Here is a 14093-nt window from a genome sequence, read left to right as displayed (position 1 = left end):
TTATCCCATTCAACTGTTGATGGACATTTGGGTTGTATCCAGTTTGGGGCTATTACAAATAGTGTTGCTGTGAACATCATGTAGGTGTCTTCTGGTGCACACACATGCATTTCTGTTGGACATTTACTTAGGAGTGGATTTGCTGGGATTTCCATATATTCTACTCGTGTTTATTGTCTCTTTCCTGACTAGAATATAAGTTCCACGTCTAGTTCTATCCACTGTTATGTCCCAGCGCCTAACGCATTGCAGGGCTTCAATAAATTACCTTCTCCAGGGTGGCGTGGTCACCAGCTGCTTCATCCCAGGCTAGGGACTCCGCTCGGGACTCTGCGCCTGTGGCGCGGGCTTTGGGTGGGGAAAGAGGCGCTCAGTGGAGGGACGTGGGGGTGGAGTAAGAGCCCGCCCCGCCCCGTCCCGTGGCAGCCCCAGCTGCAAGTCCCGGGCGCTGGGTTAGAAAAAGCCGGGCTAAGCCGGGACCCAGACCCGGGATCTGGCGTTGCCATGGCTTCCGGCGGGCGGCCAGCGCCGGAGACGTCCGCCTCGGAGATAAGATCCGTCCGGCGTCCAGGTGAGAGTCCGGACGAAAGTCTGGGCGAAACAGTCCTTCGCTGTCTTCTCCCGCCGCCTCCGCGGAACGTCTCTCTCCCCGCGGCGATACGGAGAAGTTTCCCGGAGGCTTGCCTGCGCGGAGCGGTCAGTCTCCCGGAGCCGTCGTGGACCAGACCCACGCGGGGGGCAATGCGGCCTCGGTCAGCTGCGCGCCCCGCCCCCGGCGCCGCTCTGGGGCCACCGCCCCCGCCGCCCCTGGTTCCCAGCCGGCCCGTGCTGGTGCCGAGCGACTGGGGAGGCGTTCTGGACGAGCGCCAGCTGGATGCCCACCTGACCCAGGCCCAGGGCCGCGAGGCGCGCCTGTGGCTGGGGGGCCGAATCCAGGTACCGGTTCCCGCGGGGGCCCCTCCCGAGAGCACGTTCATCCTCCTCACGCGCGCACGGGACGCGGCCGGGTTCCACCTGCACCCGCCATCAGGTGAGCCGCACCCTGGAGCACGCACCTTCCCCAGGTGCATCCCCCGCACGAGGCAAGAGTCGAGATTCGCCAGCTTGTCACTGAGACGGTGCTTCTCTAGTAGGTGTTTTGGAGGAGGGCTTGTTTGAGTTGGGGAACCCTGCTGAAGACCAAAAAACGGGCACAGGAAGGAGAGGGTCTGAATGGGGGAGGCGCTGGGTAAGAGAGGCCCTTTATCCGACAGCGATTTAAGGTGAAGAGGCTTCTTACAGCCCCTCTGGTCACCGTAAGCAGACCGTTCAGCCACTGATGGACCGAGACTGGCCACCAGCGACCGTCCCTCCTCTGCCCCACCTCCTTCTTCCAGCAGGTGGAGATTTGCGAAGCTTTCCAGGAAGTCGTGTTGGGGCTCCTGAGAGTTGAGAACATCTTTGACTTCTCCCAGACCACTTTTAACCTGGCTCTCACTATCTTCAGCCGCCTCATAGTTTCAGTAAAGGTAGGGAAGTCTATGAGGGATGGTGACAGATGTTGGGGGCGCAAACTGACCTCTATTTCCCATTGCTGCCTAAGAGGTGAGCCATCCCAGGTGCTCAGACTGAGCCTCATCAATTCAGTAAACGGCTCCAAGTGGTAGAACTGGAATTGGAACATCCTACCATCTGCCTGTCTGACTCTGTGTTGTGTGGCCGTCAGGGGTCGGTCGACTTGGGGAGCGTGAGAGGACCTAGCTGGGAAAGGACTCCCTTTGTGATGAGGTGGGGTGTGCTCGTCTGGACCAGTACAATGCAGCCTGAGGTCAGGATGGGACCGTGTGCTCCCTGAGATGGTGCCATATTTCCCACCTCCAGTCAGTCCTCTAACAAAGGACTATTGACTAGTCATCTGTGGTTCTGAAACCAGGAGGTTTTTACAGGTCACATCTAAAAATGGGGGTCACTTCCTTGTGGATAAATACAATCAGTCTTTTAAAAAAAGTTAAAAAGGCAAAACTTCATTTCTTAAAAAAAAAAACCCACAGACGCTTTACAGTTAGTTTCTGGCATTCATATTCTGCTCATATGTGTTTCTTCCGTACTGCAGATAAAAAAGTGTTTACTCCATTGTGTTACAATTACTTCCTTGAGACTTGCTGCAAAAGTTAATGAAGAAGAGGAGGTATGCATCCCTGGAAGCTCATTCAGGGCTGCTTTTGAGGTATAGGGGTGTGTAACGCTGGAAACACTCAAGTTTCCTGAAAGGTCTGTGACCTTGGGAATGGGCATTTTGGAAAAGTCATACCTTCCAGGATTTCTTCTGTCCCTTCCTTAGGCTTGTCAGACTTTGGGGCCCCACAAATGGGTAATTAGAATAGCAGAATTGTTCTGGCCCAGCAAACCCAGAGGTCTGACTTCCTAGCAGATATAATCTTGCCTCATTGGTTGATGCCACATGTCACCTCCCATTAAGCAGAAGAAAAAGGCCTCCCAAACCATATGGCCTAATGACCACCCCCAGAAACTACATCTAAGAAAGCTGCTTGAGACTTAAGGACTTGGCTGTGTCAAAGAAACTGGTGTTCAGGGACTCTGGGACCCTTCTCCAAGAGGGGCAGGAGGGCCATGTGCAGTGGGTGGAAGAGAAGCCCCCATAAGTGCTTCAGGCTTGCTTGAACTTCTCAGTTTCACTGTGGCTTCTGTTCAGAAGATCCTCTCCCAATATCCTTCCCAGACCTCCCTTCCTTCCTCCCTCCCTCCAACCTCTCCCCCTTTGGGGGATAGTGGAACCACTGCCATTTCTACAAGGTCTCCCTTGGCTGATCTCAGGGTCCATGGGGGCAGAAAAAGTCACTTGTGTGTCCAGTTCCAAACCTTCAATAAAATTTATTTTAACCCTGTTTATGATTATATAATAATAGATGCTTTTGTCCAACTAAAAATCAAGTAAATAACCTTTAAAAGAAATATTTCTAGAGGTTATAGTAGTAATACTACTATACAGTTATATAGTAATACTTTAACTAAAAAAGTAGGACCAAGTCTTCAGTGCACTTGGTACTTGCATGTTTACTCATAGACAAGCCTTATTAGTTTCTCTGGGGAAAAGTCATAGTTTTTCCAGAACTGAACTGCCTTCAATAAGGGCGGAAAGGAATGTGTTTGCAGCTATGGTGCTGCCAAAACCATGGGAGGTTTTATCAATGAGTCTGTCTGACGCAGACCAGGAAGCTCAAAGGTATACTCCTCTCTATGACAAGGAATCATGGTAGGGATTGGGAACAGGGAATGGGTAGAGCCCACAGCTGGAAAGCTTTGAGTGCGTTGTTACAGCTGAATGGGGGAGACAGCACAGCCCCAGCCTCCAAAGCACCTTCAGGTATGAGCTGGAGTGCAGTTGGGGATCAAGACCTGTTGGCAGCAGGTGACCATGTGACATTCACTACATATTGTCACAATACCTGGGGACTTGACAGATAGCCAAGATCTGGTTTGGTTTTCCTTTCAGAAGCATTTTCTGTGGTGGGTCAGTGGAAGACAACTCTACTAGGGTCATGGATGCCCAGTCCCCAGGGATAAGAAAACAAAAGCTACCATGACATGGTGTAGGGCTTTGGCCTCTTTATTTTCTTTTTACAGTTAATTCCACGCATAAAAGACTTCATAAAGCACTATGGCTCTGGCTATTCCCCGAATGAGCTGCTGAGGATGGAGCTGGCTATTTTGGACAAACTTCACTGGGATCTCTACAGTGGGACACCGCTGGACTTCTTGACCATAGTGAGTACGAGCCTACCCTGGACTCACTGTGCCTTTAGAACAGCTGTTCACAACATAGGATGGCAAAGCACACGTCCTTGCATATGCAGCACAGTGAGGTGACCCACAAGGCTCACAACATACGGAAGAGTGAAATGTTGTCTTAAATCCAACACAGTTCCACCAGACTCCCACTTCTAAAGGACATTAAATTAACTTTACAAAGATATTTAGATGGCACTATTGTGGTGAGTTTCTCTTTTAAATACACACTGCAAAAATATTTAACTTTCCGTTCTATGAATACTGTACATAAAAATCTGTCTGCTTTTGCTACACTTTACACACATTCACTTAGCTGTCTTTGTTCACCTACACACAGTCCTTATTGAGGCTTTAGACCATATTGATCTGGCACTTAAAAATGTCGTATTCGTTTGTATTCGTTTTAGTTAGAGAATGATGGTCACCCTTTAGAATATGATTCTGTTAGTAAGGCAAAATTATGCAATGTGGAAATGTCATGGGGTTTTCGTCTGTTATAAAGCATGAAGATTAAATCACTAAGGGCTGTATCAGTATGAAAACTGGCCACTGTTGCCAAGCTGCAGAGTTTCCTCTCATGTCAAGCAGATACAAGTAACTTTTCTGCTACCTTAATCTTGAATCGTATGCTTCTATTTTTCAGAATTGAAACACTGTCATCTGGGTACTTTAGGCTCTTAATGAGCATGTCACAAAGCAGACTGTCTTTTTCTCTCCAGGGTTGAAGCTGAGCTTGGCCACAGAGGGGGTATTAAGCCCCAAGCCCGTTGGGGGGCCATGAATGGGAATGAAAAGGGTTGGGCAACATTTGATATTCCCTGATGAAAATTTAAATTGTTTGCACTTTTGGTCATTGATATATGAAAAGTATGGGGTTTTCTGTTCTAACATTAAAAACCACGGTCTCCAGTTCCACGCCCTGGTGGTCCTGGGCTGGCCCCACGTGAAGGAGCTGCTGCCTCAGAGGAATCCTTCCCTCCACGTCGCATCCCTGACCAGGCAGCTGCAGCACTGTATGGCGGGCCACCAGCTGCTGCAGTTCAAGGGCTCCACACTGGCCTTGGTCATCATCACCTTAGAGTTGGAGAGGCTCATGCCCGACTGCTGTACTCCTATATCTGATCTGCTAAAGAAAGCACAGGTAGACATCAACTTTGCCCCAGACCAGGCTCTCAGTTTTGCCCCTTCAGCTGATGCACTCTGCCCCCAAAAGGGTACCTGTGGCCCTTCTTGGCCCTTGTGGGCTCCAGAAGATGCTCTGGCCATGATGACTCTGAAGAGTCTTCCTAAGGGCTAGGCTTTCCACACGTGGCGTATCCTCTGGACTTGAGTATTAGATACACATTCCCTTCACCAGAGTGGATTTCTCTGACAGTGAGTGAAGCTTTATCTCAGTAGCAGCCCTTGTAGTCAAGAGGATGTGGGGACATGTCTAGCTCAGGAGGAAGCAAACCTGAGCTTAGTATTGAGGAGTGTAAATTTCTGACCCCTCACCCTCTATATGGTACCAGGCACCAGGATACCCTGAGTAGGCACTGGGAGGTCAGAATCACTCAGGATGGACAGGGTAAGATGGAATGCAGTTAGAATAATGACAGTTTTTGCTGAGGTTGAAGATGGGTGTTCCTGAGATGGTGGGGTTAATGTTCTTAAGTTGGGTGGTTGGACCTTCCTGAAATTGCTAATATTATGCTAATATTTCAGCACTGAATTGCTCATTCTTTAGAATGTAAAATGATTCTGCCTCAAGGATGACCACTGTTTTAATTACAGGTCGGTGTTAGGCAGTGGAACCACTGCAAAGAACTTGTAAAGCAACAGCTGACAAGTTTTTAGTCATCCTCCTGCACAGACAACTTTCTGGTTCACCTGCCAGCCTCTGTGCCCCTACCCCGGTGCCCTTCAGAGCATAATGGCAATCCCGCCTTGCTTGGACTCCTCTATATTGTAGGCTTTATGGATCCTGTAACAAGAAAGGAAGAAGGCCCTGAAAGAGCAACTGAGAAAACATTCCTGTCTTCAGAAAAAATTAAGGGGGCAAAAAAGATAGGTCAGGGTCCCTAAAGGGAAGGGTAATCTGACAAACTGAACCCCTGCCTCCCTCTGAACCCTGGGCCCGAGACCAGGGAGAAGGAGTAAATGCTCATACTGCAGCTTGCTTTTTCTTCCTTCTCCAGCAAGGGCTGTATCAGCCCCTAAGACAGCTGGACTATGAGGCCAGAGGTAGGCCTTGCTCAGGGCCGAAGGGCTGGGCTGGTGCTGACAGACAAGTTCTTGCTGCTCCACCTGCCAGAGCTGGCCAGGTCCTTCCAGCTTCCCAGGCTTGTACCAAGAACAATTGCAGGCTTCAAGTCCCAAGTACTCTGCCCACCCCTGCAGAAATGGGATAGTCTCTCCAGGTAGATTTACCTTGACTTGGCCAGGATTTAAGTCTTTTCTTCATAAGGACTCGATTTATAAAGTATGCTTTATTTAATGTACAGCATCTTGATCAAGCTTTAGGCAAATTTCTCCTTTGTTACTCTTAAGCAAAGTAGTTTATTAGCTTAACTAGAGGGATTCTTGTGTTAAAGCAGAACACTTCAAGGTGACCCTTGTGATGGGGAGAGACAGCTCCCAGAGCTTCTGGTTGAGGTGAGCAGGTGCTGAGGCTGAGGCTGCCTCCACCACTGCCAGGAGGAGGGAGAGATCACTAGCGTGGCTGAGGGAGGTGACACTATAGAGCCATTCTCTAGGCAGTGGAGTCCAGCTGGCAGCGATGCCCACTGGGGCTGTGTAAGGAGTGTTGGGCATATGAATGACTGAACCACACATTTAGAGGTAATTTGTGAAGTCCTTCCACTGTGAACAGTTTTTTGTAAACGTGCTAAGCCACGCGGACTGTGATCTGCTACCAGCTGCAAAACAGCCGAGGACTACATATAGTATAATAGTGTCTGTACTGTAGTCAGCACAAATCTCTACCTTTTGTTGAAACAAATTTGCTTGTTGGAACTTTTGTTAAAATACACCTTAATTCCTTTCAACCCTGTCTGAGTCTTATTTTATATGTATTAGATACCTTGCATTTAGAGCTGATAGAGTCAAATACACTTGAAATACATCTCTCAAGCCCTGTCAGTAACTGTCCTCTAGTCCAACACAGAGGGACATGCTGAGGGGCAGCCTGCTGCTCATGGCCGCAGCTCCCTCTGCCTCCTTCCTTCCATTGGGAGTGGGCACTGTCGCTGGTGGGGCAGGGGCTCATCCTGAGAGCCCACACCAGCTCACGCTGTCTCTGACTTCAGGAAACTGCTGAGAGGTATCTGGACCCCCTTAACCAAGTAAGCTGCATCCCCAGAGCTAAACCAACTCTCAGTCTCTTGGAAAAAGGAGAAGGTAGACCTGTGAGCCACAGTATGGGGGTAAGGGACAGCCTTGCTGCTTCATCTTTCTGTAAATAATATTCCCCTTCTTTGGGGAAGCAAACTTCTGCATTGCCAAAATACCACTTGTGAGATTTTTTGTTTTAAAAGTTTTATGCTGTTCAAGCTTGTCTTGGAATCCTAGGTCCCATCCTGCTCTCCTTTAACATTTTTTTCCTGCAGTTAGGAACTCATATCCCACCTCAGATTAGAGACTGGGGATCACTGTGGTGGGAGAAATAAAGACACATCCGTCTTCCACTTGTCCCCATCTGCAGAGGGCAGGAATTGGTAAAGGACTGTGGCTGCAGAAAACAGAGATGGGAGAGAGCTCAGAGGCAGATGGGCTAAGAGAGGAGCACGTGGATGAGCACCATAGACCTGTCCTAAATTTGTCCAAATATTACCTCCCCCAATTGGGTGAGCCAAGGTCCTTCCATCAGTGTGGCCCTATTCCCCCTGGCTTCCTAGAGAGTCTCTGTCCTTCAAAGCTTGATGAAGACTTTGCCTCCCTGCTACCTGCCTCCCTGTGGGGAGAGTAGTGCTATACCTTCACTAGGGATGCCTGCATGCCAGTCTCCCTGCTGGGCTGTCAGCTTCCCCACCTTAGTCCCCCATCTCCTCATTTTGGTCTTCCCAGAGATCAACCTAGTGTCCAACAGAGAAAGCACATCAACAATGGGCCCAGGAGATTGCCATCACTTCCTTCAACCACCAGTCTGCCCTCAACCAAATATCTGCCTACTTACCAGGGCATCCCATCTCTGCAAAACCATCTCAGGTCCACCAACCTACACTGTCAAGCTGCACAGGAATTAAGGGTCCAGGATACCAATATTGAAACCTCAATTCCTCCAGTTATGAGCTGTGTGACCTTGGGTAATTACTTAACCTCTCTGTGCCTTGCCTACAAAATGGGCAAAATGGTACCTAACCATAGGATTATTGTGAAGATTAGAGGAATTAATACATGTAATGCACTTTAGACCAATGACTAGCACACAATAAGAACTCAAAATGTTAGTCGTCGTATGTCAAGCCTCCTCAACAAGGAGGTAAACTTTTCAAGCGCACGGTCTTCCTTCTCTCATGTCCTGCTGGATAAAGTCACCTGATAAAGATTCATTAACCACAGGCTGCATCTTCTCTTTCCTATCTTTCCTCCATCCCACGCCTATTCAAGAGCCTTTCACAGATGCCCATGGCAGGATTCACTATTAAAACACTACTCCTATAGAAGCTGATCAACCCCACAAAGTTCATGGAAAAGACAAGCTGTATTTTACCACAGGTGTAGCAGATTAATAGGCTAGGAAACATTAAGTCAGAAAAGCCACTGCCCAAAGAAGACACCACAAAAACTCAAAATAAATGCAAAATTTAATGGAAAAAAATGAGTACAAAGTGAATGGAAAGGAACAAAAATTGTCAATGAATGAAGGAGTAAATGAATTAACAAATGAAGCAGTTTTAGAAAAGCATGTTAACGTAAGAGACTAGCAAGCCACACTTCCCTTGGGCCTCTTATCCAGTAATACGAGCCCCACTTAACAGGGAACCCACACAAAGACATACACACAAACATACATGGAGTTAGTCTGCACAAGTGCAGACCACCTAGACTCAGGTTACCCATAACTTGGGTGACCATACATCCCAGTTTGCCTGAGACAGTCATGGCTTATGCCTGTTGACTTGGCATAATTATTAATAGCATTTCCTTTCCCTCTCAAAAGTCTCAGTTTGGGCAATAAATTATACGGTGATTCTACCCAAAACCAACTTGGTTCATGAAAGACATGATAGTAAATGCCAGCGTGATCCCACTGACTGTCCTAAATGCCAACATGATACTGAGACAGAAAAGGAGGGGTCATCAGATCCTGCAGACAGGGGGCACATTCCGTGATGGGGAGCTTGTTAAATAATGGCAAGTTCTAAGCCCACCTTGGGCACCAAGAATTAATTTGGTCTCAGCTAAAAATGACAAAATTCCAAACATAAACAGCATGGGAGAAAAGTGCAGTAAGGCTCGCTGAAGTCAATGGGTCCTGTGGAGGCAGCTCAGACCCCAGAAAATGTAACAATGACAGGTCTCCCCGAGATTCTGGGAAGGCGTGGGCCCGCAGGCAGATAACCAGCCATAATTCTGGTCTCCCAAGTATGCCCTGGGTGCAGCCCGCAGGCGGCAGTGGATGGGTGGCAGAATCTGCCCACTCCAAGAGTCCCCAGATTAGCCCATGAATCAGGAGTCCTTATTTCTTATATAACCAGTGAACCTGCTGGGTCACTGAGCCTCGTCTTCAGAAATACATTAGCTATACATTAGCTGACAGAGGCTATCTTAAAGGTCATACTTCCACCCAACTAAATACACTTTCAGACATATAATTACCCTAAAGTTAAGCCACTCACAGTCCACATCTGCCTTAGATATGCTGATTTACCTTTTTGGATACCCACACTGAAGCATCAGTTATAGCCAGAGGTGGATTTACTCTGAAGCTAATGAAGCTTAATTCTCAGTGCCCTTTCCAAGGCCCTGTACCTAATTTTATACTCATATCCTTCTTTTTTTAAAAAAAAAAAAAGGTTTCTCAAGTAGTTCAAGCTTCAAGCCCCTCAAAAACCTGTATCCACCCCTGGTCATGGCATAACTTTGGAGAATCTTCACTTTGAGCATCAATAAAACCTGCTCTGCTCCTGGCGAGGAGAAAAAGACCACCTTTTCCTGGTCACGCCTCAGTGGATACACACAGCTCACCCTCCACCCCTCTCTGAATGTAACACGGTCTCAGAAGGGCAGGAAGGAGCCAGGACCTTGTCCTGGAAATCAGTAAAGCAGGCCAAGGCAGAAAGAGGGAAACAATGATGGGAGAGAAGATGAAGGACGTAAAAAACAAAATGCCAATCCAACAATATATTAGCGCAGCTTCCTATGTCTTCCAACTAGGGAGTGCACTAGACTGTAAGCTCCTTGAGGACAGAGCTGTGCTTTACTCTGGGTAGCCAGTGCCCAGCACAGTGCTTCATCAACATTAAATGAAATCCTTCCTCTCATCTATTCATTTCTTGTGTACCATATTATCAGCCTATATTTTCAACCCTGATATTCTCAATGGCTTGCAAATCAACAGGAACATAGAAGAATGCTTGTACTTTCTTAGAATGTTCTCTTTAAGAATGCCGGTGAAGGGGAAAAGCTCCTCTGCTGGTATTTTTTTCTTAAATTGTTCACATACATCAGACACTTTCACCTCTTTCCCTGTGACTCAGCCAAGAAAAAGGAAACAATGATCTGGAGAAAAACCTGTTCCCGCTGAACACTCTTGCATTTGGAATATGCAGAATTGGTTTGGGGGTCTTAGTTAAACAGAGTCAAACACTTAACACGCACACATGGGGTTGGTCCCTGTTTACAGGTAGCACCTCTGGGGCACAGAGACAATGGCTTTGGGCTGCTGTTCCATTTACATTCACAGTAAGAACACTGGATGTGGTCTTGTTCATGATCCACTTTCATCCATAAAGAAATTCCAAACACTGTCATTGCAGGATGTTTATTACCCACCTCTCCCTATATTTTATAGGGATACTTTATACATAAGAAAGGTTTAGAGATATTTTTAGTTTTTAAAAATCAGGGAATCTGTTACTTATGAAAATAATGGGAGAGGGTATTATTTGTCTTTATGCTCGTGCCAAAATAAAAATTTAGAAGTGCTTTAAAAGTTATTATTGAAATTAAGCTCTAGGTTAGAAAAATTAAAATGAAGGGGAACCAGGCGAATTTGCAGCATGTATACCACACCACGTGGCCACACCTAGGGCACTGCATGAGTTGCCATCTTGACGCTGAACAATTAGGCCGAGCATCGCCGGCTGGGGCCTTCGCTAGAGTGGCACAAGACTGCTCCGTCAAGGAATAGTGACACTGTAAATGGAAGACCAGCCACTGGCTCTGAAAAAAATAAACCTCATCAGTTTTGGATTCCAGCATTCATGGCTTTAACGAGTTTGCATAGAGAGGGTGGCCCGCCAGGCCCAGGCAGCCTGGGGGATGGCGGGGTGGGGGGGGGGGGGGGAAGCAAGGCTGTAAACACTGGAGTCTGTACCAGCTCCCAGTCCGTCCTCACACCATGTTATGGGAGAAGGGTCACAAGGTGTAACTCAAGCAACTTAACACATGAAAGTCTAAAGTCCACTCTTGACATGTAAGTCTGTGCGTGCGTTAACTGAAAAATAAAAATAAAACAAACAGAACAAAAACAGACACATTAAAAGGTACACAGACGACCAAATCAAACAGAAGCAAAAGACAGCAAGATGAACACTGGGAAAGGACAGTCAGTTTGGCATTTGTAACAAGCAAAGCAGAGAATTCGCTTCAGTTTATGGCATCCCAGGCTGAGGGTCGGATAGGGAAGTAATTTTGCAAAGATCAATTAAAATTTGAAGAATAAGTACAGTCAGTCAAAGCCATTCAACTAAATGGTCACAAAAAAATGTCCCCCCAAATGCACTCCTGACTCATCCCATTCCCCTGACCAGGGTTGGGGGAAGGGGTGCTCCCAGCCACCCCACCTACCCCACTCCTGGCCTCCACAAGGCCAGCATTGGAGGAGAGCGCTCTCTCCCAGAGGCCAAACTGACTGAAGCTTTCTGGAATGTCCAGCAAACAGAAAAGGCCTGTTTTCCAGGCCCAGGTCACATGAAAAAAGCAGGGAGACCTGACATCAGTGATGAGCCCCACCCTGAGCTGTGCTGGTGCCCTTGCAGCCAGCCTGCACTCCACCCCATTGGCCCTCATCCCCTGACCTGGCCACGGGTCCTTGATCTTCTGTTTTTGAGGGGTTTCTCCATAGCTTATTTCCTAGGGGACTCTGCCTGCCTTTTTTTAAACGAGATGGCCTGGGATAAGCTGGCAGGGAGCACGGAAAAGTCAATTCAGGAGCCAGCATGTGGTTCATAGAGTGGCATACCCACTCCCAGGAAAAACAAGATTTCTGAGCCATTAGCTTGAAATCCACACAGGTTCCAATTCACAGAGCCCTCACACTCACCGAGCTCACCAAGACCTGGACATGGGACCAGGGCTGGAAGCAAATGCAAAGCAGAAGGGAAGTTTACATGGCTGAGGGGAGTGTGGGGCTGGGGTCCTCCCTGGGGACGAGCAGGGGCTTATCTGTCGCAGCCGTGCCAGCAGCTGGGGTGGAACCACCAGTCAGCAGGATGCGGGAAACTACAGGGTCTATTCCAAAGCAGAAGACAGGCCTCAGGAATGAGAACTAGCATCCAGTTCCTAAACGCCTGGCTTTGTCCCCCTGGTCTCCCCCAGAAGCTCCTTAAGTTTATTTTCCTTAGATGTGTCTGTGCCTCTGTGCGTGTGTGCCTTGGGGACTGTGTGTGTTAGTAGATATGTGTCTGAGTCTACGTATGTGACGGGGCAGGAGAGAGTAAGACAGTGTACATGTCTCATGCGTGTGTGTGTGTTAGGGAGCACAATATTGGGGGGCAGGTGGAAGGCTAAGGCCACAAGCAGCATCCCAGGGCCACAGCTAGCCATGCGCTGCATGCCCCTAACCACAAGGCTCCATTGCCACCACGGAAGGAAATGCCTGGACACACACATTCCCAAACACTCCAGGAGGAAATGGAATTCCAAGGAGAACAAGAATGAGGACCAAGATGGGTACACCTGGCAAGAGAAGGAAGGTACCTGACACAGACCAGGGGCAGGGAGAAGCAGGGACAGACGAGATCCCCACAGTGTGATGCTGTGTGGGACACTGAACGAAGTGGGGCGGGAGAGGGAGACTCCCCGGGAGCCAGGGCATCTGGACTCCAGATGTGAGTGTGGAAACAGGCTATGAAAAACACCAAGGAGAAGGGACTTAGAGTGGCCCCCACCTGGCCAAAATTGACTGCACTCCTGGAAAAGCCTCTGCCCCATCCTCTATAATTCTCTCTCCTCTGAGTACTCTTGGAGGAACAACTCCAGCCTCTACTTGAGGGGCAGCCTCCTCTCCAGTAGGACTCACAGGGCCCCTACAGGGAGCTGCTGTCCTTCCTTTAGCAGGTCAAGATCATAGTGTCCAGGGGGTCAGTGCTGGCTGGGCTCAAGTCTCCACTGTCCTCAGTCACCACCTGCCTGCCAATATGGGGCCCACGTCCACAGCTTCAGGACTGAGGGGGAGGCACCATGGCTGTCCAAGCATAAACCACAGGAGCTTTTGGAATCTGCCCAGAAATGCTAACATTCCCAGGCCCTGACCGTCTCCTGGCCTGAAAGACTTTCCCTGAGACCCTACACCCTCTCGGGGGCCACTCCCTGCCTGTGTGGCCCAGCCTTCTCCACCCAGCTCTTGAGGGGGCTGCAGGAGAGAGAGAGAAAGACACAGAGAGAGAGAGGGGAATAGGGTGTGGGGTAGAAGAGGGAGAGAGGGGCCACTCATGCACGAATACAAGAGTGGGCATGAATGCTTGATATCTTGAGATATGAAGATCACTAGTGAAAGAAGAAAGGTGAGCAAGAATGAGGTGGGAGAGCAAGTGAAAGGAGAGAGCAAAATGGTGAGCCAGCGAGAGTGAGCGAGAGTGAGAGGGAGCGAGCCAGCGCAGGGCAGGGAGCCCGCCACCTACTTCTTCTTGTCCTTGTCCTTCCTCAGAGGCTGCTGCGAGGTGGCGTGCAGGGCCTGAGACTGCAGGGCCTCCACCGCCGCCTTCCTGCGGTTGAAGGCGTTGGTCTCCTCCTCCAGTTCCCGGCGCTTCTCCTCCACCTTGCGCTTCTCTTCCTGGTGGACCCGCTTGAGGTGTTCAAACTTCTCGTGGAGCTGGGAGCAGAAGGCGGGGAGGCCGGGCTTCATGTGGGCCCAGAAGGAGCCCAGGCCCTCCCTGGCC

The 14093-nt window shown here is 48.9% G+C and overlaps 2 protein-coding genes across 14 annotated transcripts in view; one reads left to right on the top strand and one right to left on the bottom strand.

Moving 5' to 3' along the window:
• The first annotated feature begins 418 nt into the window (after positions 1–418).
• Positions 419–3763, top strand: CCNI2 (cyclin I family member 2). 3 transcript variants are annotated; one of them, XM_049707275.1, is made up of 3 exons: positions 419–1129; positions 1377–1508; positions 2093–3006. In XM_049707275.1, exons 1-2 carry the CDS (start codon positions 505–507, stop codon positions 1430–1432), a joined length of 681 nt encoding a protein of 226 aa, XP_049563232.1. In that variant the 5' UTR covers positions 419–504; the 3' UTR covers positions 1433–1508; positions 2093–3006. The 3 variants fall into 3 exon arrangements, with proteins under 3 accessions (XP_049563232.1, XP_049563233.1, XP_049563234.1); XM_049707276.1 differs by lacking the exon at positions 2093–3006 and adding an exon at positions 3625–3763 and having other exon boundaries at positions 420–1129; XM_049707277.1 differs by having other exon boundaries at positions 420–1030; positions 1380–1508.
• Positions 3587–14093, bottom strand: part of SEPTIN8 (septin 8) — a 26546-nt gene continuing 16039 nt past the window's right edge. For 4 of the 11 annotated variants that reach the window (XM_033405894.2, XM_033405889.2, XM_033405895.2 and 1 more), the window contains 2 exons: positions 13836–14026; positions 3587–4915 (listed from right to left, as the gene is read on the bottom strand). In XM_033405894.2, the coding sequence (XP_033261785.1) occupies positions 4750–4915; positions 13836–14026 (357 nt within the window). In that variant the 3' untranslated portion in view covers positions 3587–4749. Of the gene's footprint in view, positions 4916–10737; positions 11429–13835; positions 14027–14093 lie in introns of those variants that run through there. The other 7 variants (XM_033405890.2, XM_033405891.2, XM_004279906.3 and 4 more) reach the window with 3 other exon arrangements.

Source organism: Orcinus orca, chromosome 3 (assembly GCF_937001465.1).
Source record: "Orcinus orca chromosome 3, mOrcOrc1.1, whole genome shotgun sequence".
Taxonomy (NCBI): Eukaryota; Metazoa; Chordata; class Mammalia; order Artiodactyla; family Delphinidae; genus Orcinus; species Orcinus orca.
The sequence above is the reverse complement of the archived record's forward strand: the minus strand, read 5'-3'. Positions and strand labels throughout refer to the sequence as shown.

Bases quoted from the DNA above. Each gene is read 5' to 3' on its own strand.
- CCNI2 (XM_049707276.1), top strand. From the start codon at position 505: ATGGCTTCCGGCGGGCGGCCAGCGCCGGAGACGTCCGCCTCGGAGATA. The intron at 1,130-1,376 runs GTAGGTGTTTTG...TCCTTCTTCCAG, and splicing joins ACTGAGACGGTGCTTCTCTA to CAGGTGGAGATTTGCGAAGC.